The following is a 25,611-nucleotide window of genomic DNA, read 5'->3' as shown; positions in this document are numbered from 1 at the left end:
TGAGCACTTGCTAAATAAAGCAGAATACATGGTTATCAATGGGGCTAAATTGCTATGTAATGATCTCTACATTTTATTCCAAGTATTTATGATTTATAACTGGACTTTTACTATTAATGTTATACAGCCCAAATGCTTGTAATGAGGACATAATTATAAGTTGACATGAAACTGATGGTTGCAAAATGATGGCAATTTCAGACGATTTTGGCTGAATTTAGACAGAATTCAGTAATCCAGTAGAAATGGACCCGGCAGAGATCTGTAGGGTGCCGGCAGTGCATGCCTCAGGGTGATCTGCCAAACAAACAAACAAACAAACAAACAAACAAAAACAAAGCTGTTATCTGGGAAGAAGTTGAGCCAAATTCAACTTTTCCTGAAATGCAACTTAACCTCACACTCTGGTGACCAATCACATTAGCCAGCAATCGGACCGAATGGGCAGAAAGCAGACAGACAGTTCATGAAGCGATATACACACACACTGCTTGACAACATTGTGGCAAATTTGCCGGATTCTGTGTGAATTCTACCTTCCACTAGCACGCAGGATATGTGCTGTTGACTGGTGGCATAACCAGAATAAAAATATTTGTTTTTCCTAGATGGTTTGGTATTTCATTCATCTAAAATTTTGAATATCTTCTTAACCACAGTCCAGACCAGTTTTTCTGCTCTATGTTGTCCCCTGCAGGTGGCCTCAGATATTCTTACAGCGTTTCCATTTTAGTGTTTGTAATCCAAATTAAAGATCTGCACTGCCAGACAAAGACAAAAAAAAACGGTGTCCTGTCCTGATAGTTTAGGCTTATCAGAGGTAACACACAGCATTATGTCACATTGTCTGTCATGTCACTCACTGCTCTACATTTTATTTTCAAATATGTTGCCCTGATCTGTTGTTACCGTCAATATACTACGTGCCCGTCCCTGATATCATCGTTCACATCAGTGTTGAAATGCAAAACAAGGAAGTTAGCAGTTGGTGTTCTGCAGTTGCACTCAATGTTAATGGTATTCGTTTCTCTCCAGGAAAATGTGGATTTGGCGGGAGGATCAGCACACCAGGAAATCAAGGCAATGTGTGTGTTATACACAGTTGGCCGTGCACACAGACACACACTCTCTCTCTCTCGCTCTCTCTCTCTCTCTCACACACACACATTATCTGTGTCTCTCTCTTTATCTCTCCATGTCTCTTTCTCTGACACACAGACAGACAGGTTTGGTGAGAAACAGTCATGTATTTACACATTGGCCCTGCCCACTGTTAGTCCATGTATGCTGTCAGTCCCTGGTGTATGGCCCCATTCCCAGCCATCCCTTCCTTTCCTGCCTTCCTCCTCTCTCCCCTCTCCTGTCTCTTCTCTTCTCTTTTCTCCTCTTCTTTTCTTTTCTTTTCTCTTCTCTCCTCTTCTTTTCTGTTCTCTTCTGTTCTCTTCTCTCCTCTTTTTCTCCTCTCCTCTCTTTCCCCCCCTCTCCTCCTTCTCCTCCCCTCACCCACACATGGCAAATAGATCCACGTGGTGCTGAATCATCAGCCCCCGCCCTGCTTCTGAGGCTATAAGAGAGAATGGACCGGTAAATTTAGACAATCCGTCTCACCTCCTATAGGGCTATTTATAGCTCTAATCAAAGTGTCGCCGGCACACACAATGTATGAACTGGTCTGAATGCTGATAGACAGTTAATGAGTCAGAATAGAAAGAGTTACTCATCACCTCATCACAACCACAAACCATCACGTCATCGTGACCACAAACATTTGGAACATGGTATTATTATTGAGGCATGTTGGGGACCAAAAAGCAAATGAACCCTTTCCCCCAACACACACACACACACACACACACACACACACATACACACACACACCACCACCACCAATATTTCAACTCTAACTCCAACTGAAGTACAATATTCAACATTCAAGAGACTCACAATCGTTTATCATTTCTCAATACACAGGTATATTGAAGGAGAATGAAATAGTACAGACTACTTAGTGGCAGCAATTGAGAGATTAAGAGAAAAGGCACAAAAAACTAGTGCAATAAAACAGCAACTAAAAGCACACAGCATTAAAATAAGCATTCACATAAAGTACGTAAAAATGTATATATACTCCAATAACTGTTGAGGAAACCAATGAAACCACTGCACTCTGACATATTAAGTTTCTCCTCTGACACGTGGTGCAGTAAGTAAATAAGTAAGTGTAAATATACCCACGAAATGAAAATACTCGAAGCTGTACTAAACCACTTGAGTAAATGTACTTAGCTGCTTTCCGACTTTACAGCTTGATAATTTCAAGGTGTACTAGGAAAGAGTTTTGTGTAACCATACAAGGCAAGCCCAGCAGTGGTTGGACTTCCACTGTAGCTTGCATCATCAAAACTGAGCAACCTCTAACATTAGTCAGAAATTGTTCAGTCACGTCCCCGCAGTTAAAGTCCATCAGCAGTTTTTGCTTGAGGTTCAGTCCCGGGAGCAGCGGGAAAACGACACAACACTGACTCCTAGCTCCCAGAATGCAGCATTTCATCTTCCACGGGCTCCTGAGACTGGAGTTTTAAAGGAGATTTTCCATTAGAGCTGTAGTGACGCTGTTTTAACGCTGTTGGAGTGTTTATTTGGCTTGGCTCTGCTTTCAGCACCAGTTGTTGCCTGACCAGTTTGTTCACTTTTAAAATGGATAACTATGACTGCTGTTGGCACTCCCATGGTTATATCATTTTAATATAAGAAAAAATGGTAGTAAGTCGTTATGTATTTAGTGTGTGAGTCAGACAGTTTGTTGTATCTTTTGTGTGAATAAAGTTTGTATGATCATACAATGCTGTCACCGTGAGTCTATTGGCAGCAGTTGACAGGGCAGGGTACCCAGACGGTTCCTGTCGTGATGCCCGTTTCTGCCATCCCAGTGGTGCCAGGGCAAACATCAGAGTGAGTAATGAGAGGAACAGAGGGACGGAGGGAGGGAGGGAGGGTGGAATGAAAAAACAACCCCCTAAAAAAGGAGAGAAATAGTGCTTTCATCAAGAGACATGCCACAGACTAAATCTGCCTTTCTCTATCTGTCCTCATTTTTCTCTGGGTCTCCCTCTCCCTCTTCGGCTTTTAGCTCTTACGCTGCCTTTCTTCAGCCTCCTCTTCGCTGTTTGCCTTTTCATGTTTCAAGGCTAAGGATTGCAGGCACTCAAACAAGTATACTTCAGCATTGAACAGTTTGTTTACTCAACAGTTTACTGGCCAGCAATAGGGCTGATTTTACCCATAAATGGTGACATGAAGCTGGTAAACCATTGGGTGGGTTATCTTATTATCTTTTCCTTTTTAGCCACTATCAAAGTGCATTTCTTCTCAAGCTGTGATTAAAAACACTAAAAGCATATCTACAAGTGTTTTCACAAAGTATTTTTTTTCTGACTTAAAATGTTTCTCCAGCCATCAAAACAGATAAGACACATCGGCGGCGGATCAGCAGGGCATGGGTACATTCTGTTTTGAAACAAAGAATGTTTACCAGGATATTTCCAGCTGCTTATTTCACACTGGCATTTGTATTCATCCCTTGCAGAGTAATGTATCCTACATTTCAGCATCCTGAATTGGAACATTTCACAAAAAAGAGAAATCAGATGACATGTTTCCTGTTCAAATATCCCCAGACTCCAAAGTTTGGTCAGGTGTTTCCTGTCTACGGCATCCAAATGGAACAAGATTTTAGATTACAGCATGGAAAGTTACTAACCTAGCCGACACTGGCCCTGTGTATAGACTCCTAGTCAATGTAGGCTACTCAGCCGGGGAAGAATGATCCCATTGACATTCTAGCAAAAGTATCACTTGAGGGACCTTTTAATGTAATTAAAACATTAATCAGTTTTTCCAATTAAATCTCACCTCGCTCTCTTTGTCCTCTTGGCCTTCTTCATCCAGTGAGTTCCCCATTATCCGTTTTCTCGGTGCTTTCCTAAGTCTGAATATTATTGTCTGCATAGGCTTGGAGTTTTTGGCGCTGCAATGAAGCCACACTTTATTCAATTCTTGATTTATTTTAGGTCTCCTGGATGACGATTTGAAACTTTCCAAGGATGGATAAGAAGGATTTGTCTTTCCCTATTTTTAGAAGTCCTTCTATTACCTTTTGCCGAGCCTACAAAAAATGAGGCCTATTGATTTGAGCACGATGGCGGCAATCTAATCACCCCTTGCATCTCTGGTTCCCTGTTCCCTGCCTACTCAAGGAGAGGTTTTGTGTTTGTGTGTGTATGTGTGTTTGAGTGACTGTATGATTGAGCAAGCGCAAAGTGGAACAAGGTGCCTTTAACTTTCAGGTACTTAAAGGGAATTAACAACTTTCCCTGCTTTGAGTGTCTCTTCTGTCACGCTCCTCTCTCTCTTTATTGCTACTAACTTATTGGGTCATTGACGCTCCTGGGATTGTGTAATTGGAGCAACCCCAATTTTCCTATTTTTTGTTCTGCCTATTTTTTATCTGACATGCCATCCCTTCATCCTGATTCATCCATTTGGACATGATCTTTTAATCTTCATTTCTGTGTACAAAAACAGTGTCCTCCCCGAGCCTTCTCCTCTATGTTTTCTAGCGTTCCCTTTGTTTATTGGTTTATTTTTGAGGGGCAATACATATTAATGAACAGTTAAACTGTAAGTGAGTCAAAGTTAGGCGGAGAGGCTTGTTTTCACATGCTGTCACTGGCCAGAGTTTTAAAAGGCAACCTAAATACAGATTAAAATGCATGTGTTACAGAGATTAAAATCTACATAATTATCTTCAGAGGTACAGTAACACATACAAGGCATTCAGCAGATATGTCAGTTAGTCTATAGTTAGTGGTCCATAATTGCTAATGTTCAAATCAAATGTCAGTTTTTTAGGTTTTAGGGGACCTGTCGTGGCCACTACATTAAAATGAAGGCTTTTATTTCATTCTTCAGTAAGTTCTCACTTTGGGCCTGCTCTCTTTAACTCATGGTCATTAATATTGCATCTGTCGAAAAAGAAATAGGCCAAAATGTTTTGTGCTGTTTCTTTATCTTTAATTATTCATGCCAGCCACTGCCTTACTGGACGCGCTCCGCTGCCATCTTACTTGGTTGTTTCGGCGCTGTGGATCTCTTTGATATAACTAATTAACTTATCTGACCTGGGTTGTATTACCCAGCTGGCTGGGTGTAGCCAGGAAGCGGAGACTGGAGAGATAAAGGACTAATGATGGCCTCAATTTGAATATGTGTTACACGTTGGGCCATGTGCTCGGGCTACTTATCAACAAAACACATTTAAAACAAGGCAACAATAAACATGCCATCCCCATGAGTGATGCAGACTCCCTTTGGGCCAGTCAGCAACAAATATGTCACCTTGATATGATATCTGTGTAAATTTGCTGGATGTTTCTTTAACCCAGGAAGCAGTTGTAATTTTGTGGTATGGGTGCGCACGTATGGGTGTTAGTTCACCAATAACATGTTACAACTTTTCTGAGAAATGACGTTCATCAGTCTCTCCAAAAGCTGAAACAGTAATCTCTTGCTGCAACAAAGGTTCGCTGCTGTGCACAATTGCTGAGGGCAGCTTTAATCTTTAATCTTTAAATTAGAAGCAGCATTGTCTACCATTTGAATTCCAGGTCTGTTTGTTTGATTGATTGATTAATCTGGGATGGCACCAGTTTTTCCACTTGTAAAAGGGATAACGTTGATTACTGTTGTAATTTCAGTGTGATAGTGGTAGTATGTCACCACTCATTTAGAAAATGAGTCACACAGTTGGGCTCATATCTGCTGCATGACGTGGGTAAGGCCTATAATCCTCTGACAATTTTCCTGATAAAGGGTATTGTAAACTTTGTAGTGCAGAACTTGGTGAGGTGATTGTACTCCAAAATGGTGTATTGATTGCTACCTGGTCAGGTGACCACTTGTTAACCAAAACATAACGTCATTCATAGATCTTTCTGTAAATAAGTACAGTGGGCAGGACACCATTCAAGAGGTATTCTACTTTGATTTGACCTAGAATTACAGCACCTCTCCTGGGCCAAGCAGTGTAATTTTGAATATGATGGACGGTAGTGGAGAGACATGCCTCCCAATGGTGGAAATATGGCCCTGTTGAATTCTTTATTACATTAGCAAAGTTTTATTCAAATATCATTTAACTGTGGTGTCTCGTGACAGCCTTGGACCCTCTGACTACAGGACAGTCCAGCCAGTCTATGTCACCATCTCTCCTTCTCTCCCCAGACCTTTTCTCCTGATAACCTCACCACACCATAAAATGCTCTTAAAAGCAAAAGTACTTAAGGCCTGTGTTTTGATGGAGTCTTCTAAACTGCTTCCAAAATTAAATTTAAAAAATCTGAATTTCTAGGCAAAGCAGCCTTGCCCATGGGATGTCCAAGAGGGTAAGATTCCTCCATTATACCAAAAAGGCTACTGTGCTCATCAAACATAACATAACCATAATGGCATCTAAATTGAAAACATGTAACAAATGTAGGTCTTTAATCAAATCATTTACTTGGTATCAACGATAATATTTCAAGAAATACAGGCTAAGAAAACTTTAGAGTCAATGATCAGGAGCTTTTTTGAGAATAGTTGGGTTACGGTCTGAAATCTCTGCAGTAAAACTGTCTGCTGAGTTATGACAGGCTGTGTCAGGGTTATCCATTTTAGAAAAAAAAAGTTTTCTAAAAAAGTCAGTGAATTTAACTTAAACAGAGTTCATTTTCGTATAAACTGATGTGTATCTTGAATAAGATTCCTGATCATTCCAACATTTTCACACTTCTGTCTTTAGATATTGCAGTTTTATTACTTTGCTTTATTCCCATGACAGCCTTTGACCACAGGTTTGATCATCACTGTGTGTGTTTTTGTATATATGTATAAAGTGTGAGTTCCAGTGCTGCTGCAGGATAATAATGATGGATTTGAACATGTAAATGATCACACCACAACACTAGAGTCCATTATTGCATTCACGATCCAATTCATCCATCAAACAGCATGCATTAGATTTAACATTTCTTCCTAACTTTTCTAACTGTCTTGCATCTTGAATTTATCAATTTATAACACACCAATCAATGACTCCAGTTGCATTGTGGGTGACAACTGCAGGTATGCAAAGAGAACGAACATGAATGAAATCAGCCCCAGACACTTTCTGATAGACATGCCAGTCAGGAAAAGAGGTTGAAGTTATAATCAGGATTAGGGATAGGCTTTGTCTTATGGGAACCTCGAGTGCCAGATACAGTATGTGTGAAATGATGCGCTGCTGCCCCCTGTTGGACAAAAGACACGTGGAGCAATACTGTGTCACCGCTTAATGACAGCACAGAAATGGAGGTATGCTTTTATTTCAGGGACATCCTAATGTTTTTCCACTTATCTTTCACTTGTCAAATACAGAGAGAGAGAAAAAAAAACACTTTCTTGTAAAGTAAAAAGCATCTTTGTGCCTGTTGTTTGATGGGGAGCCTTATTGTGGAATCACAGATTAAATAAACTTTTCCAAAGAGTTTATTTTTTTTAATATGTATCTATATACATAAACATTTACATTTACAATGCACTATATGCAAGAGGTACAATCCATAATATCACTACAGGTATGCCCCATAATTAACACAGGTGAAATGCCAAATAGTACTTGATGGACAAAAGAAAGTATGCTTCAGAAATTACGAAATTTAAAAGTGTATAGCTGCATTCTCAGTGGAGCATATACTGTTTTTGCGTAGGTTATTTAGGAGAAATTGCTGATGTCTAATGTTAGATCATTGGATGGATGAAACTCTTTTGGCTTCCCGGTTAATACTGCTGAGGAGACAAGTGGCTCAGTTGGCACTAACACCCAAAGGTCATAGGTAGTTTGACAGTAGCTTTTTTTCAGCAGTTGTCATTGGGTCCTCGTGGTTCCAAGTACAATTTCACACAGCAGTATACTGTATGTACATCATGAAAAAGGCATTAATAAACAACGGCACGATAGTATATTCTTATGAGACTGTAACTGAAATAGTAAGCTCTCACTTTTCAACATAGCATAAGTTTAAAGGATATAAGAACAGGAGGAAAGCAAATGTTAGCATGGTCTCTTCTGGGACATGACAGTGATACAGTACTGTGATGACATAAAAATTTATGAGGAGTACAATTTCATGTCAGGCACATTCATCTCTACAATTGCAAACTGCGTTGCATTTGATTGGAGAAAGAAATAAATTGGCACTTCAAAAACTGTATGACAAATTCTGAAAACGTTTGAAAACCTACAGATTTGAATACAAACTTTTTTTTTTTTTAACTTGTCAACATCGTAGAAATACTGTACTGTTAGTTTGCATGCTGAGGGTCATTTCAATACAAGAGTAACATTGTGTAAAACTACACAAGAAGTATAATGTACACACACCGTGATGATTAAATGACCTGTTACTCAAAACATCATGTAACATCATTTATGTACAAATAAATCATATAACTGACCTCAATATCTGCATTGCGTACTTAACAATATATATTCAAAATACCTAATATCTCTTAGATATTCTAAAATGGTGGCAATTAATTTTCCCTTATACTAGCTGTAAATACTAATATGGAGCAATGTTTTTTCTAATATTTTTGCATTTGTGCTGCAGCAAAATGCAGTTAAATCTGTCACAGGACATAAAATGACGTTGCATGTACAAACGTGAAGGACGTGAAGTTTTCTTCCAGGGGAAAAAAAGACGCAGAGCATCCTTAGTAGCAGCTGCATATGTGAGACCGATATCGAAAAAAAAAAGAAATGCAGCTATGGCACTAAAATTTACTAATCACAGGATGTTTGATGAAACATGCAGTATGTCCACGCTGATCCTGTAGCAGTGCATCTGAACCAAAAAGGTATTATGTGGTAGATCACACTCCAATAATAAATTTCCATAAAACACTTTCCTCTCCACTCAGTTGCATCCACAGGGCTCCCTCCACCATGGTGTGTTCACCACCCTTCTACCACTAGGCGGCAGGTGTGGCAGGCGTGGTCATTTAATCCTCACATAGTAATCCACAGCAGGGCAGACTCTGTATCCTTACTGATGTTCTCGTTTCAGGTGCAGCAGGTAGCTATGTTGTACTCCACAGGGGAGAGGGGTTGAGTTCAAGCAGTCATGGACAGCAGGGCTTGTGCATTTAATTGGATACTGTAGGTGCTATAAAACGGTCGCCTCCTCCATGGCATTGACCCATCTGAAAAACAAGAGAAAAGAAACGTGAATGCTGCTCAGAAAATGATAAATGGGATATATTAGCTGCGAGAGAGTATCTAAAGCACATACAAATCACTTGATTTTACAAAGCAACCTTGAAAGGAAGGGAAAGGTATTGAGCTACAAAAGTGTGACAAATCACTGCATGTTTCAAATGGGGTTTTAAATTAGCTTGTGTGAGGATAGCAATTTCCTGAAAGCCATTTCAAAGATCCCGTATGCCTGAAAATAAAAAGCTATGAAATAAAGCATTTTTGTGCCAACAATAATTGCAGAGGGCTATGAATTACAAATGACATGTTGATCTTCGGCGATACTTTAATGACAACTAAATAAACAATGTCATTTAAAAGCAGAGTGTGTGGGTGAACTCAGTGTCCATATACAGGTACCTGGACAGAAAATACAGTAATAGGAAATGTGTTGGCTAAAAATGCTCTGTAAATGATACAAGCTGGCCTCAGCATATTTCACCTCACTTTACCACTATGATACATTATAAAGTAGCATGGATAAAACTCACAAAATATAGCCCATCTTGTGTTTGCAATTTGCTCCATAATAATTTACCAGGACAATCAAGACCTCAGTGCGCTCCTTTCAGATGGTGACGACAGTAAGTGATAAATCATTCCACACTTATTGTGATGGTTGGCACTTTTTGTGTAGGTTAGATTCAGTTGGAACAGATAAACATGCCCTTACATAAGAATTATTCTGTCAGCTTGATGGTTTACCAGCAAAATTTGAATGCCACTATTGATTAAAAAAGTACAGAGTCAGAGGCTTATAAAAATTTTTATACAGCTACAGACTTTCAACTTGATTCTGTCAAATCAAATCAAATCAAATCAAAGTGTTTCTAACAAAAGCGTCCCAGTATAAAACAACAACACCACCAAACAATACCAATGGAAAAGAGTAAGAATAAAAAAAACAACAACTCAAATTTCAACATGTGGGACCTGAGGAGGAAATTAAAAACTGCAGCAATTTTGCTTTTTGTCTTGAGAAATCCGTCTTGGAAGATGAGGAGGCCAGTGGAGTGATGAGTACAGCCACAGCTGCTCAAACCCCAAATGGAGCACATTACGTGGCTCCATTTACAAACTAAAGGTGTTATGAATATCGTCGTATCATAAAGATGCATTCTCATGACATGATGACAGTCACTTTCCCTAAATTACACAGGGTATTGGCATGGGGGAATTTGCACTATAATGGCACGCAATGTGTCATACACCAAATAGTTTAAAGGAACAGTTCATACAAAATATAGAGTATGATATTTTCCCCAATTTTTACTCATTGGGGACAGATAAGTAGAGTCTGCTGGTGCTCCTCAGCAAGAAACAGTTTGCCTCCAAGGACCGTGGATTATCCCAGGTATCTGCGTCATTGTTTTTGGAAAGAGGTGTTGTGAGGTGTTGCTGTGGTTGAGTTTTTCACATAAACATTGATGGCAGCTCCACAAAAGAAAACCCATCCAGCCTCTTTGTACTGGAATGCCAGGAAATTTCATGGCAGACTACAACCCTCACCAAATTGCACAGATCTGGATGGATTGAGGAAATATATTCTTTTTGTATGTTGGGGGTACTATTTCTTTTAACCTGTCTACCTGCTGGCACACATAACAGGCATGCCAGGCATCAAGCTCCAGAAACTCCCTCACCTCTCCCTGGTGGTCTAGTGGTTAGGATTCGGCGCTCTCACCGCCGCGGCCCGGGTTCGATTCCCGGTCAGGGAAAATAGTTTGTTTGTAGACAGATGATAAACCCCTTTGTTCATAAGAATCTGGGCTCTTAGAGCAGGGGTGCCAAACTGGTGCCCTCGAGGGCCAAAAGGCTGCAGGTTTTCATTCCAACTGAAAACTCCACCAGGTGAATCAATGAAATCACCTGGAATGAAAACCCGCAGCCTTTTGGCCCTCCAGCGAAAGAATCCAGCCTCTTATGAGTAAAGGGGTTTATGGTGTGTGTACAAACAAACTATTTTCCCTGACCGGGAATCGAACCCGGGCCGCGGCGGTGAGAGCGCCGAATCCTAACCACTAGACCACCAGGGAATGGTGTGGAGGTTTCTGGAGCTTAATACCTGCCATACCTGTTATGTGTGACAGCAGCTAGGCAAGTTTAAGGAATAGTACACCCAATATACAATAAGAATATTTTTCCACCTAGCCCCAGTGCAATCTCGCCATCCAGAACGTGAAATATCAATTCTGGATGGCGAGATTGCACTGGGGCTAGGTGGAAATATATTCTTATTGTATGTTGGGTGTGCTATTTCTTTTAACCTGTCTACCTGCTGTCACACATAACAGGTATGGCAGGTATTAAGCTCCAGAAACCTCCTCACCTCTCCCTGGTGGTCTAGTGGTTAGGATTCGGCGCTCTCACCGCCGCGGCCCGGGTTCGATTCCCGGTCAGGGAACATACCTTTTTAGAATTAGTTTGCAGCTCTACCATACAAAAATAAAAAAAAAATGCTATGCTTATATCTATATATAAAGACTTAATTAAAAAAAAAATGCTTATACTCACAGAGTATAAAAGTCTTGAAAAAACTGAAAAACTGGGGATTACTGGGCTGAATTACATTAACTTTATCCCTGTTGTCATTTGAAGGGGAGCCTCTGACAGCAGGTGTCATCAGGATCAGTGGTAGGACTTTTATCACAGTATGTCTTAATACAAAGGTGTAACAGGTATGGCAGGTATTAAGCTCCAGAAACCTCCTCACCTCTCCCTGGTGGTCTAGTGGTTAGGATTCGGCGCTCTCACCGCCGCGGCCCGGGTTCGATTCCCGGTCAGGGAACACACCTTTTAAAAGCTCTAGGACCCTAATATACAAAGATAAAAAACTCTGTGCTTTTATCTATCTGTATACTCTAATGAGTGTCATTACTAACCTGCGTGCAGTGTGTTGATCGTCTGCTCTGAAGGTGTAGTAGAGTGTTTTTTTGTGGTAGAGCTGGAACACATTGCTGCTCTCCTCTCCCTCTGGCCTTTCAGACAGCTTGACAGTGAAACCCTGCAGAGGGAGACTCTCTGAAGCCACTTTATCCTGAGGAGACCAGGGAAGAGTACAGACATCAAGTACGGGCCTGACATATAAATTTAGAAATCATGTTATGTATACAGCATGTCAGTTACAAGTATTTCATGCTTACAAAAAGAATAAATAAAAGAAAAGAGCAGTGCATGATTTCAAAAACATACTTGCTAAAAAACAGAGAGAGCACAGAGATTCCCCTAATTAGGAAAGTAATTAGTGTTCTGCCCAGAGGGAAGGAAAAGACAATTGGGTTGTGGATGAAACTGCAGAAGTGTGAATATTAAAAGTGTTTTCAGTTTTGTGCTGTATTAGGCAGATTTCAAAGTAAAGTAGGAAAAGGGATAGACAGAAGTTGTGTCAGTAAGCGAGTGTGTGCAAATGCCTCCCTGAGTCAGTGATTATGAGTGAGAATATTTTTTGGGGCTGGTGTGGGAGACTCTGTGCCCCCTCACCTCACGGGCTGTGAAGGTGTAGAGCACCTTGTCTTTGAGGAGGAACCACAACCGCTTCCACTTCCTCTTGCTCTTCTTTCGGCGCTGTAGGCTGCCGCTCATGGTGGAGCCCTCGGCCCCCAGTGACACCTGGTGTTGTACATGACAGATCAGATATATGAGCAGATATAAACCCAGAGAGATATCTAAATAAATCGACAGATGGTGCACGCAACAGGCAGTAGTTTTTCGCCACACACTGGGATCATTACTTCTTCCTTGCTGCTATACATGCCTGAAATTCCAGGACAAAAGCTAACTGGTTAGGATTTGGTACGCTCACTGCCATGGCCTTGTTTCAGTTCCTTTACTTTGGTTGAACAGGCAAAAACTTATTTGTTCGTACAAGACAAGTTGTTGGATTTACATTGATTCACCCCACACTGACTGTTTCAACTGCAACCTGTTATCAGAGGCTTGGTTGGGACCAGTGATGGGACCATTGTCTTAAGCACCCAAACCATCTCAGACTGACCTGATAATACATCCAACATGTTTGACTTTCACAACTTGAAAAATGGAGTGACCAGTTGAGTCAATGCATGCGGCTCCATTTACAAAGCAAAGGCTTAATTAATATAAACTCACGTGGATGCCTTCTCTCCAAAAACTATGTCAACCATTTTCCCGAAATTATACAGGTCATGTGAGACTGGGAGGAGAGTTCACTCTGGTGGCAGAGTCCTACATGACACACCAAATAATTCAACCTTCCTGCATGCATAGCAGGAATGCCAGCCAGCAAGCTCTCAAGCTCCCCTCACCTCCTCACCTCTCCCTGGTGGTCTAGTGGTTAGGATTCGGCGCTCTCACCGCCGCGGCCCGGGTTCGATTCCCGGTCAGGGAAAATAGTTTGTTTGTCCACACACAGTTGGCTGAATTAGACCAGGTTTGCTGACACTGTGAAATGGAAAGGGAACCCCTGATTTCAGGCCTTGGCAGGGCCACCTGTTGGTCTAGTACAGTGCTTAGTAGCATGTGCCCTTATGCAGGAGCAAACCTGGTGGCTTACAAACACACCTTATTATCATTGTATGTTACAGTGACTTTAATTTCCTGGCAATGAAGTGCTATTTGAGCAATTCTTCTCTTATAAGCTAATTTTTTTTAAAAAATCTTATTTTCGTCCAATAACTCCAGACTATCTCCAGCCAGTGATGTAGTTGTGTTTCTCTTTGATTTGATACAGGTCATAGAAACATGCAGGCTCCCTGGTGGACTAAAGCTTTGGCATTCTCACTGTTATAGCCTGGAAAGAACTGTGATAACAGGGAAAAAAATGTTGTTTGTGCAAAACTAGAGCAAACTTGGGGACAACATCCTGACAACTAGACTTCATGTGAAAGCTTGTTTGGGACAAATAATTGATTGAACACTAAGCTGACATGTTTGATCTTCTTCAGTGCTATCTAACATGTTGACCAGTGGAGTCACCGCTCACACCTTGGATCCACCGGTGCTGAGAGAACTCATGTGGCTCCATTTACAAAGCAAAGGCATAATTTATGTAAACTCACATGGATGCATTCTCTCCAAAAACTATGACAACCATTTTCTATAAATTATACAGGTCATTAAGAGACTGGAAGTAAAGCGCACTCTAGTGGCAGAAAGCAACACTACACACCAAATAATTCAACCCTCCTGCCTGCTGTCATGCATAGCAGGAATGCCAACCAGCAAGCCCCAAAGACCCCCTCACCTCTCCCTGGTGGTCTAGTGGTTAGGATTCGGCGCTCTCACCGCCGCGGCCCGGGTTCGATTCCCGGTCAGGGAACAGGCCTTTTTAGAATTATTATTTTTTTTATTTTTTTTTTTTAAATGCTTATACTCACAGAGTATAAAAGTCTTGAAAAACTGAAAAACTGGGGATTACTGGGCTTAACTTTATCCCTGTTGTCATTTGAAGGGGAACCTCTAACAGCAGGTGTCATCAGGATCAGTGGTAGGACTTTTATCACAGTATGTCTTGATACACAGGAACAAAGCTGGGGCTCACAAACTTGTTACAAACTTATTATCTTTCTTTCTTTCTCAGTTACAGTAATATTACTTTTAATGAATCGCTAAGTCATTTTTAAAATACTATTATTATTTTTTACCCAAAAGGTATTAATTTCATTTATTTCAAACCTGAGTATCCCCGCTCAGGTAAATTTAGTCATTTCTCTTTTATCATTGAAGGTGATTGAAACACACAGCCGAGTGGTTAGGAATGTCACCGCCAGGACCCTGATTCAATTCCTGGTCAGGCAGAATGTCGTTATTTACATATGAAGACAAAGCCCATATTCGTTCATAAAACACAGGGAATGTTTGAGGATTATGCATTAGGGTTGATGTACACCGGGTTTTCCCACATTGACAACTGGAAGGGAAAACCCTGGTTGAAGGCTTATTCAGGCTTATTGACCAACAATAGTCAACAACAACTGAGATTACATAAAATGAGGTGCAAGTATTGTACTAAAAAGTTAGGTCCTTCAGGCCTTCAGGCCTTTTATTTTCCTGGTAAGACCTTTTCAGCACAGGTCATGTTGACTGCAGCCATGGCTTCAACCTAACTCTCTTTTACATTTATTTTGTTTTTGTTTTTAGTCATATGTCACATAGATATGTGGAGTTTAGGTTCATGTTTCAGGAGTCATCAGGAAAATCCCAGTTGCCATGCGCAGTTTTTGATACCTCAAAAATTAAACGTGTATGGATCATAAGTAAGTGTATGACTTTTGGAAATGTAGTTCACCTGGTTGAGAGGTGAAGTGCTCTTTCTGCTCTTCCACAGACTTGGGGGCTGCAGACTCTGGAAGACAGCGGAGAGAGGACGGCTGGCCCGGTGAGACCGAGGGCTGGAGTTACCACAGGCCCCCGACACACTGCCACCTACAGAAACACAGACACGCACACACACACACACACACACACACACAGTTACATAACATAACAAAAAGAAGAGTTTCTAGAGAAGAGGAGGACTGAAACTGAACTCAGACACTGACTCACCTCTTTTCCTGAGCTCAGCGTAACAGTGGTCACACACTTTGACCACCCTGTCTTTGAGGTACTTCAGTGGGTATCTGTTCCTGGAACAAGCACGGCACACCACCTGCTCAGAGAGAGAGAGAGAGAGAATACAAGGAAATTTGTAAACCACAGTGAGGCAAGTTTCAGTTTCCTAAATAAAATTATCAAAAGTACAAACTAAAACACAGTATGGCCTATTTAAAAGGTGAGTAGGTCACTTTTTGGCTAACAGAAAATATTTTACTAACCTGATAAGCAATATTTAAGTGTGTCTGTTCAACTTCATATTATGATTTTATTCCAAAACAATGTATATAGCATTTTTTAAATTTAAGCTCTATTACAATGGCTCTGATTATGCTATAAATAATGTGAATTGCATACATTAGACTGAAAGAAAACTAATAAATATAATTTAGAAAGAGTTGGTTCTATTCTGCATATTCTTACTGTGATGTGTATGACCTTGAGTAAGCTACATGTGACACAATGGTTATTATATCTTATAAATCTTGCAGACTGAAATATCAAAGAACACCGGTACGATTAACTGCAGTTTAAGCCTCCAGCCTCTTTCTCATTTATGGATTTTTTAGCCCCGTTTAGAGGCATGAAGGATTGGCTATGATGTTTGACCTTGCCACAGGCGTTGCAGTGGTGTCTTCTCAGTGTGAGGCTAAAGTCGGAGGTACAGTTCATGCACATCATCACATGGGACACTGGCACCAGGACTGGAGCTGCCTCGCCCAGAGCCATCCACAGCTTCTCACGGGCCTACAGACACAAAGTGGACACCAAGTCAGCATGATGATAAGATATGAAAACCACACACTGATAGACACACAGACAGACAGTGCACCCTAGTGGCAGTACTTTGCACTACACACTGGGATCTGTACATCTTCCTTGCTTCCATACATGCCAGACATTCCAGAAGACAAGTCTGCCATGGAAGTGACCAGGTCCCTGGTGGTCTAGTGGTTAGGATTCGGCGCTCTCACCGCCGCGGCCCGGGTTCGATTCCCGGTCAGGGAACAAATCTTTGTTTACATAAATAAAATCACTTGCTCAAAAAGACTTCTTGATGATTACTGGGTTGAATTACACTAGATTCACCCACATTGCCAACAAAAGGAGGAACCCCTGACTGAAGGACTAGCTGGGATCGTTGACTGGACAGTAGTTTGTGTCAATACCAACAAAGCAGGAGCTTGAAAAATGCACATCTTATTATCATTGTAAGTTACAGTTAATTTCAGCAATAACTGCTCTTGTTCACTAATTAAAAAGTATTCATTTCCACAATCAATAATCCACAATTAATCCATCCATCCATCCATTGTCCAAACCGCTTATCCTCACAAGGGTCGCGGGGGGTTGCTGGAGCCTATCCCAGCGCTCATTGGGCGGAAGGCAGGGAAACACCCTGGACAGGTCCCACAATTATTCATATCTACCAATTTAGTCATTTTTTCTTTCAGCTGATGCAGGCCTGACAAGTAACCAGTTCCCTGGTGGTCTAGTGGTTAGGATTCGGCGCTCTCACCGCCGCGGCCCGGGTTCGATTCCCGGTCAGGGAAAGAGTCCTTGTTTACATACACGGGATTAGAGGCTGAGCATACAAGGGTTGGGTTGAATTACACTGAATAACAAAACTGACCAACCATTGCATGGCCCCTTATGGTAGTGTGTGCCAATACTGGGTCAACAACATAAAGCCTTGTGTTGGTTTCTAATAATGAATAGTTCTTTCAGTCTCAGAAATAACATTGTTGTTGACTGCTCAAAAAATACTGAGTCATCTCACTTTCACTGGATGCAGGCCAATATGAAACAGCTCAGGTGAAAAAAAAAAAACATTTCTACTAGTGTGATTTAAACAAGCAAAAAGAATGACAAAAATATTTGACATCAACGCTATTTAGTTGCCCTGATCATTCCCACAGAGTCCAAAAGGAGTTGTCTTGATTTTTTTTAATTAAAAGATGATACAACCACCAATTTTAGTGTGTAACAGAAAAGTAATATTTTATCTACTGTAAAAACTTACTGCTTACCAGAGTGTAAGAGGTAAAGAAATAAAGTAAAGGCTGAAATGAGTATCAAATCATAATAAGTCATAAGCTGCTTGTTATCATCTAGCAGGTTAAATGGACTGTTTTAATTTTGGAGCTACAGCATTTTTTTTTAAATCATAATCTACTTAACATTTCTCTCTCTTACCTCACTGCAGGGTCCACCAAACGTACAGAGTCCTGCAGCGTGGTCCGCTATGGCTCGACTCAGCGTGTGGAACCAGTCTTCCCTCTCTCCGACTGAGCTAAAGAGGGACACACAAACAGTGTTGGATCTGATGCCTCTGAAAAGCTTGAGACATAACGTGTGAGCCCTTTGCACAACAGTAGGGGTAAAGGAGTCCAATACCAAAAGGGACAGCCAGCTGCATCAGTGAGTAAATGCACACAGATCTTTGAATTCAGTGACTTGGCAGTCAACCAGTCTATGGAGAGGAATTATGGCCTTGTTGAAAAGCAGTCATTACAGTGGAGTAAAGGGAAATGCAATGCACAAATGACATTACTTTTCATTAGTGATATGCAGAAAAAGTGACAAAATGAAAAGCAAAATCATTATTGTTTTATTTAATCTCATCTCTGTGGATTTGCTTTTAAAGAATTAAATATGAGATCATTTCAAACTTGAAAGCAAGCCACCTTGAAATGTGATCTACTGCTTTAACCATGATCGAAACTAAATACTAAGCTCATCGTTGCATTTCTGCAAATGTTTTAGTTGTCCTCACTGCATTTCACTCAAACCAATGCAGCAGTTGAGCCAAAATGCAATGCAATCACAGTTGCATCACAGTTTTCTACCAAACTATGGGTGTGGTTGGGGTTACAGGGCTTGCAGAGGTTCCCTCTGCGGCTAACTGAGCTGTCTCTTGTTGGCTTCAGAGACATTACACATCTGAGAAAATAATCAAATTTGATGAAATGCTATGAGGATAGTTATTTTTACTGAAAGTTATGTCACCAGTAGACAGGAGTAGATGTTTAAAAAAATCCCCTCAGATTGTTTTTCAAGGTAGAGATAAAGTGACATGTAAAACAATGTAAAGAAGATTTTGCTATTCATTTTTAGCCCATTTTCTGCACATCAGTATTGAAAAGCAGTTCCATGTGTGCATTATAATGCCTCTTGTTCCACTCTAATGACTGTAATTCAGTGTGAATCCCTCAACCTCACAGTCAGATGCTCACCTGGCAGAGAGTGTGATGGTGATGTCAGACATCTCGATCCTCAGACAGTTCAGCACGTTGTCCAGGACGGGTTTGCTCACCTGGGGGTGGCAGGGCAGAGAAGATGAAGGGTCAGAGGTCATGTGATTAGTCACGTTTATCAGAGAGGTGAGAGGTCGGTGTCTACCTTCATCCCGGATAGAGACAGGGTGTTCTTCAGCCTGTATTTCCCATCCTGCTGAGGGTAGGTGTACAGCATTATGTCATTCATCTGATGGGGGAAACAGAAGAGAAGACGAGACAATTCATTCATTCAGTCATGCATTCATTTTTACATTCAAACGCGCTTCCACACTCATGCGCGCACACACGCTACCTGCTTAATGCCTATAAATGAGATTAAGCCTATTTTTACAAAACAATCCTAGAGAATGTAATAAACTAATATCACCACAAGGGGGCGGTGTTACCCTGAGCAAAATATTGTAAACCCGCTTTGGTCTACAAATCTCCGTGTTTAATCCTTGAAAATTACTTGTTGGGCCCGGCTACTGGGATTATGTTTCCTTTCACACACCACTGTGCCCTGGTGCAGCTACTGATTCCCATGTAAGCACACAACAAAGTCAGGCTTTCAAAAAAAAAAAAAAGCCCCACGTTTATTTGCTTGTTAGACCAAAACTATTGTGATCCCCAGAACATACTTAGAGTCCATTGTGTTCTGAGAGGTATTTTATTTTGGCCCAGACAAAAGAGATGACATCATTGGTCACACCTAATGTGTGCTCTAAACATCCGCTGGGGCCGTAGACGCAGCATCCAGGAATTCTCCACCCTGCTCCAGGCCTCTGGCTCCGGGCCGCCCCTCGCCCTCCCAGCCTTCCAAGGCTGCTGTGCTCTCAGCTCAGCTGCTGTGAGAACCAGAGCTGGGTGGACCCGCTCTCCTCCACCACAACAACAACACAAACAGCCACAGTTACTGGTTCACTTGCTGGCTGGCTGGAGACAAAACAGCACATGATCACCAGGCCTCCCAGCTCCGACCACGACCTCTGGGCTGTGGCCGCCACTTTTCGTCTGGTCTGCCCGACGCTACTCATTTACTCTAAAACTCTTTTCACCGAGTGCCAACAAAATTCACAAATTACTTTTCCAGAGACACAAAATGTACCTTCTTGACCCCATGGCGCATAAGACATTTATTTTTTCAGCAATGCCTTTTTATGTCAGCCAACAACCCTTCACCTCCTTCACCTGCCTCTCTTACTCATTCTCTGTTTCTCCTGGCAGTTTTCTCAATCTCCCTTGCATCCTCCCTTTAATCCCTTTCTTCACTCACTTATCCTTTCTCCCTTGCTTCTATGAGGCCAGGCCCTGACAGTGGTGTGAGATGGGTGTAAAGTTGTAGCTTCTTTCTGTTGTTGAGGTGAATAATGGCTTTCATCTTCGCAGTTGTTTGGATTCCCTTTCCTTAAAAGCCCATAAATTACACCTGACCCTCAGAAGCCATACACTTCAAGGGAGCAAATGGCTATATAACTCTTATAGGCTGGGAGTATCAACCAGCCGCCGTTTTCAGCTATTGCTCCACTATGAATGAAGACAAGGATTGTGAGAAGGATGGAGTGGAACACAATAAAAAAAAAAAGAAACCACAGAGCACCTTGATGTTGTTTTATATTAATTATAACACCCAAATCATAACCCATATATACCTCAAATGTAATTCATAATATGTGACAGCACAGCTTTTGCATGTAACAATAGAGTGTGCTTGTCCATTTCACATTATGTGTTTGTGTAACACCACACCTACACACACACACACACACACACACACACACATCCACCTCCTCCTCCCTGCATTCTACAGGGTGTCTGGCCTTCACTTTGCTGTCAGTCCCCTCCCTCATACACAGGAAGCCGGCATCCAGTGACCCACACCAAACATCCTGTAAGGAAGTGGGGCCCTGGAAAACAAGTCCTGAGAGAGGAGGAGAGGAGAGGAGAAGAGAGGAGAGGAGAGGGAGGCCCATGCTGGATGGGTGTGGTGTGTAGTGCAGCTCTACGGCCTTGGCCTCCTGCCCCCACCCCACCTACCTCACAGGGTGACCTCCACCCAACATTCCCCATATTTTCATGTGTTTGCGCTATTGTTTCGAAATGATGGCAGGTGTTTTTTCTTTCTTTCTTTTTCCTTTTTTTTTTTTGTTGTGCTGCTGTACTCGCTGACCACTTAAAACCCGCAGATGTAACAGTGACATAACAGCAACTTTATGGCTTGGCGACACCTCTGGAGGTTATAGCAATACATCAGCGATAAAGTAAATAATATTACCAGAAACAGATGTCGGGGCTGCCTGCTTTTTCTTGAGACCTTCATGAGCGTGCCCTCTTTGACAAACACCTGCCAAAAGATTGCAAAAACAGAGAGAAATGTAGAAAAAAAACAATCAATACTTAGAGACCAAGTCAATACTAAAAGTTTGAGAACAACACCAACACCAACACTTTTTAGTATTGACTCAACTTGCTACCTCACTCTGTAACTCAGTTACTCGAATATAGCCTTAGACTGTGTGCATAAATACTGATCTCTCTAACACTGCATTTGTTGTTACAGCAGTACATTTCATGCAGGTCGTCTAATTTGACATTAGTACTTTGTTGGGCTGTTTTGTTTCCTACTACTTGAAGGCTAAGGGCCATATTTCCAGTTTCCAGTTTCAATCTATTATATTCTACATTCTATTTTATTGTTTTTCATCTTGTTTTTTTTTTTTATATTTTATTCAGTATCTTATTCTTGAGTTATTTTATTATTGCTGTGTCTTTATTGTTTTAAATAATTTCATATTGTTTTTACATTTTTATTCAGTATCTTATTCTTGAGTTATTTTATTATTGCTGTGTTTTTACTGTTTTAAATCATTTCATATTGTTTTTAGATTTTTATTTGGTATCTTATTCTTGAGTTATTTTATTATTTCTGTGTCTTTATTGTTTTAAATCGTTCCATATTGTTTTTTATATTTTATTCCGTATTTTTTTTTTTTTTTTTTAAATTAACTATATTTTATCAGCATGCATCGGTCTCCTTGTCCTTTCACTTCTTATTTTATGCGTATTTGTCAATCAAGATGTAAAGCACCTTGAATATCATGCATTTGTTTGAAAGGTGCTATATAAATAAAATTTGATTGATTGATTGATTGATTGATTGATATTGCACCTGTAACTTAGTCTAATGCAGCCTCAATATAACATGTTTATTAAATTGATAATGTTTAAAGTTTTTAAATAAACAAGTGTATGCTGGGATGGGATTTCTGTTACTGCCATGGTATCGAATCAGATGCCGAGATTCGTGGGATTTCACTGCGATTGGTATCAGCTGCCAAAATACTAGTATCGTGACACGTACGTGTTATGCACACGGTCAAAATGCGTTCAGCATGCGCTCTGGGTCATCAGATCCTTCGTAAGCCTATAAGGACTGCCACTCAGACAGCGTTCGAGAAACGTGCTGTTGTGTTTTGATAGTAAAACAGAGTGACACTGTCCAGACACAGCCAGCTGGGGCTCACTCACCCTTCCAGGCTTCAGGAGGTCCCTCTTGCCTTTGACACTGTACTCTATGTGCACCAGACGCAGCAAGTTCTCCTGAGAATGAGAAAGAGCGGGGTTGGAGGTTTGGGCAGAGAGATGGAGGGTGATTTCCCGGTGATGTGACAGACACAAGGAGAGAGAGAGAGAGAGAGGGAGAGAGAGAGAGAGAGAGAGAGAGAGAGAGAGAGAGAGAGAGAGAGAGAGAGAGAGAGAGACTGTCCCTGTTTGTTTGTGAATGAAAGGGAGGGAGGCCGAAAGGGATGTGATACTGGAAACTGAATAGGGGAGACAGAGATAGAGGGAGCCTGTGTTTCCACTGTTTGTTAGTCTGTGTGTGTGTGTGTGTGTGTGTCAGCAGTGCGTGTGCAGAGACGAGTGCACATTTTAAGAGAAAGACAGAGAGTGTGATCAACAAAAGAGCCAAGTGACTTGAGGCAAGGGGGATCTTGACAGTGAGAGGCGAGACAGAAAGGCTGCATGCATGTGTGTGTGTGTGTGTGCATGCATGTGCATGTGATTGCGTGTGAGTTATCTCAATCTGCGTCAACTGTGCATGTGTGAGGGGAGTGTAAGTCTTATGCACCCTCTCACACTGCACCCTTTGTGTGATGATGCACCTGGGACGTTTTGATGACATCATCTTTCCTCGCCCTTGCATTAATCAGCAGGCTTCAGAGGCCAGTGAGAGAGAGAGAGAGAGAAGAGGGATAGAGCTCTCCTTCACTTCACCACAGACGGCCATCCAGAAGAGGGATTTGTGCACAGAAAAATCTCTGCTGTCTAACTTCTTCATGCTTGAATGACATCCTCAAATTGCTCAGTCATTTCCAAGCAAAAAATAAAGATATGTCTCAATAACGTCAACGCCATGTCGTGAGCAGATCAAACTGGAGCTAAACAGCCTGAATCTGAACAAATGGGGTGTATCCAGGCTCAGCTTACCCCCTGTTTTAGATTGTCATTGGCCTGGTCTGCCACTTCAGAGACGATCACCAAGGCAGCTGCAACACAAACACAGACAGAGAGAAAGAAAGACAGACAGAGAGAGGGGGAGGAGGGACAGATTTATGTGCAGCCCTGTTTAATGAAGACAATCTGTGACTGTGTCTCAACAACTGGCCCCTCATACACGTCTAGCAGCTGCAGTGTTTGCGTTTGTGTGTGTGTGTATCTTTAGTTACTGAAAAATATCAGTGTTATGACAACTTATGACAGAACACTGCAGTGTTCCTAATAGTCCAGAAATTTTAGGCCAAAATTGGGGTCAACCTAGGACAAATTGCAAGAGAAGCAAACTCAACTCATTTTGTATCCTCAGTTTGTCCTGAGTGAGGGGAAAAAAAGTCCCAAGAAATCCCATTGGTGAAAAGTTTTGAAAATCACCTATTTATGACCATATAATACCAAAAAAACGCCCTTTTTAACACACAGGGGAAAGAGGTTCAAAATTTTGCTTTCAGATATCACTATAAAAATTCACAAGTTGATTACACACACAAAGACAAAAAAAAAAAAAAAGTCAATTACAAGTTCTTTGAATTATTCTGTTTACACACATATTATCTGATTTTTCCCTCACTCAGGACACACTTAGGATACAAAATCAGTTGAGTTTACTTCTCTTGCAATTTGTCCCAGGTTTTTTCATAAAATGACTGGACTCTAAAGCAGAAAAGTAAAAGGCTCAATCCCACAGGCTTACCTTGTGTGTCCTCATATTCTTTTGAATCAGGAGAGAGGTTGTTCAGGTAATCTGAATAAAGAGGGCGACAAGTGAGTCAAGTTGTGAAAATATAGTAGTCAAACTGATGCCATCCAATGCAGTCCCACTGTTTCATGTGGAAAAACAAACTGACTTCATGTTTAAGCTGAAGCTAAAGATTTTCTCATCACACACACACACGTGCCCCTCCCAGGGCATGTGTGTGTGTGTGTGTGTGTGTGTGTGTGTGTGTTATACCTGTAAGCAGCATGCGGTATTGGAGCACTCTCACTATAACCTGCAGCAGCTGGTGTTTCAGTGGGACTGGGTCAGCTCCATCTGGACCCTGTGTCTACACACACACACACACACATACACACACATACACCATCAGTTTGATATAAAATGAAGAGTACACAAACGTGCCCTTAAGCAAATATCTGTTTGAAAGGTGTTACAAAATCACACTTGCACAGGACATACGCAACATGAATGGTTGACACTGTTGGGGAAAGTCACTTTTAAGGATAACCGATTACCACTTTTTACTGAAAGTAGCTCATTAGAGCACTTTTAACCCTTTGGCGCATAGCGGTCACTACAGTGGACAGCTGTTTAAAGTCATTTTCTCCTAAATGCAATGGTGGAATTGCATATCAGCTGTTAGAGTGATCTCTGCTGTGCTCCTCCATTGAGGTTTATGCAGAGACTGTCAATTCTTGTTGCTGAAAACATATTAATACTAGTATCATGACATGGTAATACCAGTCCTCCATCCTTAAAGAAGTATGGAGACTCACAAAAGTGTTCATGCCCTAAGAAGAGTAAAAACACATAAGAAAAAAATCTTGACTCAGGCTTTCATAATTCATGCATCAAAGGGTTAAGTTACCCACACTAAACAGGGATTTTTAAATATACATTTTGGTGATTTCATCGTTGCTGTTGAGACAGAAAGTGCACTATCAATTCTCGGGAAGACACACTGAATATGCATAGAGTAAATACTATGTGGCACAAGTTGCTGCATGAACCCCATTTCTTTTTTTCTTTAATTGGTGTTGAATAACAACTGAAACCTAAGATTAGAAAAACCATTTTTCATTTGCCCAACTGGGAACCATCCTAGTGAATAAAATTATGGAGACATTAAACTATTCCTCATTTTGCTGAGGATC

General features: G+C 41.2%; 1 protein-coding gene and 8 non-coding genes across 10 annotated transcripts in view; 7 read left to right on the top strand and 2 right to left on the bottom strand.

The window, feature by feature from the left end:
• Positions 1-8,354: 8,354 nt before the first annotated feature.
• The window catches only part of fgd5a (FYVE, RhoGEF and PH domain containing 5a), a 40,656-nt gene continuing 23,399 nt past the window's right edge, over positions 8,355-25,611 (bottom strand). The window contains exons 8-21 of one of the 2 annotated variants that reach the window (XM_030052353.1): positions 24,692-24,785; positions 24,434-24,484; positions 23,674-23,732; positions 22,714-22,785; positions 21,461-21,529; positions 19,310-19,393; positions 19,144-19,223; positions 18,104-18,200; positions 16,517-16,654; positions 15,860-15,962; positions 15,603-15,739; positions 12,818-12,946; positions 12,220-12,374; positions 8,355-9,285 (exon numbers count right to left, since the gene is read on the bottom strand). In XM_030052353.1, coding sequence (XP_029908213.1) covers positions 9,249-9,285; positions 12,220-12,374; positions 12,818-12,946; positions 15,603-15,739; positions 15,860-15,962; positions 16,517-16,654; positions 18,104-18,200; positions 19,144-19,223; positions 19,310-19,393; positions 21,461-21,529; positions 22,714-22,785; positions 23,674-23,732; positions 24,434-24,484; positions 24,692-24,785 — 1,305 coding nt within the window. In that variant the 3' untranslated portion in view covers positions 8,355-9,248. The remainder of the gene's footprint in view (positions 9,286-12,219; positions 12,375-12,817; positions 12,947-15,602; positions 15,740-15,859; positions 15,963-16,516; positions 16,655-18,103; positions 18,201-19,143; positions 19,224-19,309; positions 19,394-21,460; positions 21,530-22,713; positions 22,786-23,673; positions 23,733-24,433; positions 24,485-24,691; positions 24,786-25,611) is intronic. The other variant, XM_030052354.1, reaches the window with a different exon arrangement.
• Positions 10,984-11,055, top strand: trnae-cuc (transfer RNA glutamic acid (anticodon CUC)). The gene has a single exon. It is a non-coding gene; the product is annotated as a tRNA-Glu (tRNA).
• trnae-cuc (transfer RNA glutamic acid (anticodon CUC)) lies at positions 11,302-11,373 on the bottom strand. The gene has a single exon. It is a non-coding gene; the product is annotated as a tRNA-Glu (tRNA).
• trnae-cuc (transfer RNA glutamic acid (anticodon CUC)) lies at positions 11,670-11,741 on the top strand. The gene has a single exon. It is a non-coding gene; the product is annotated as a tRNA-Glu (tRNA).
• trnae-cuc (transfer RNA glutamic acid (anticodon CUC)) lies at positions 12,054-12,125 on the top strand. Its single transcript has one exon. It is a non-coding gene; the product is annotated as a tRNA-Glu (tRNA).
• Positions 13,632-13,703, top strand: trnae-cuc (transfer RNA glutamic acid (anticodon CUC)). The gene has a single exon. It is a non-coding gene; the product is annotated as a tRNA-Glu (tRNA).
• trnae-cuc (transfer RNA glutamic acid (anticodon CUC)) lies at positions 14,562-14,633 on the top strand. Its single transcript has one exon. It is a non-coding gene; the product is annotated as a tRNA-Glu (tRNA).
• On the top strand, positions 16,844-16,915 carry trnae-cuc (transfer RNA glutamic acid (anticodon CUC)). Its single transcript has one exon. It is a non-coding gene; the product is annotated as a tRNA-Glu (tRNA).
• Positions 17,389-17,460, top strand: trnae-cuc (transfer RNA glutamic acid (anticodon CUC)). The gene has a single exon. It is a non-coding gene; the product is annotated as a tRNA-Glu (tRNA).

The sequence above is a fragment of the Myripristis murdjan genome, chromosome 5 (assembly GCF_902150065.1).
Source record: "Myripristis murdjan chromosome 5, fMyrMur1.1, whole genome shotgun sequence".
Taxonomy (NCBI): domain Eukaryota; kingdom Metazoa; phylum Chordata; class Actinopteri; order Holocentriformes; family Holocentridae; genus Myripristis; species Myripristis murdjan.
The sequence above is the reverse complement of the archived record's forward strand: the minus strand, read 5'-3'. Positions and strand labels throughout refer to the sequence as shown.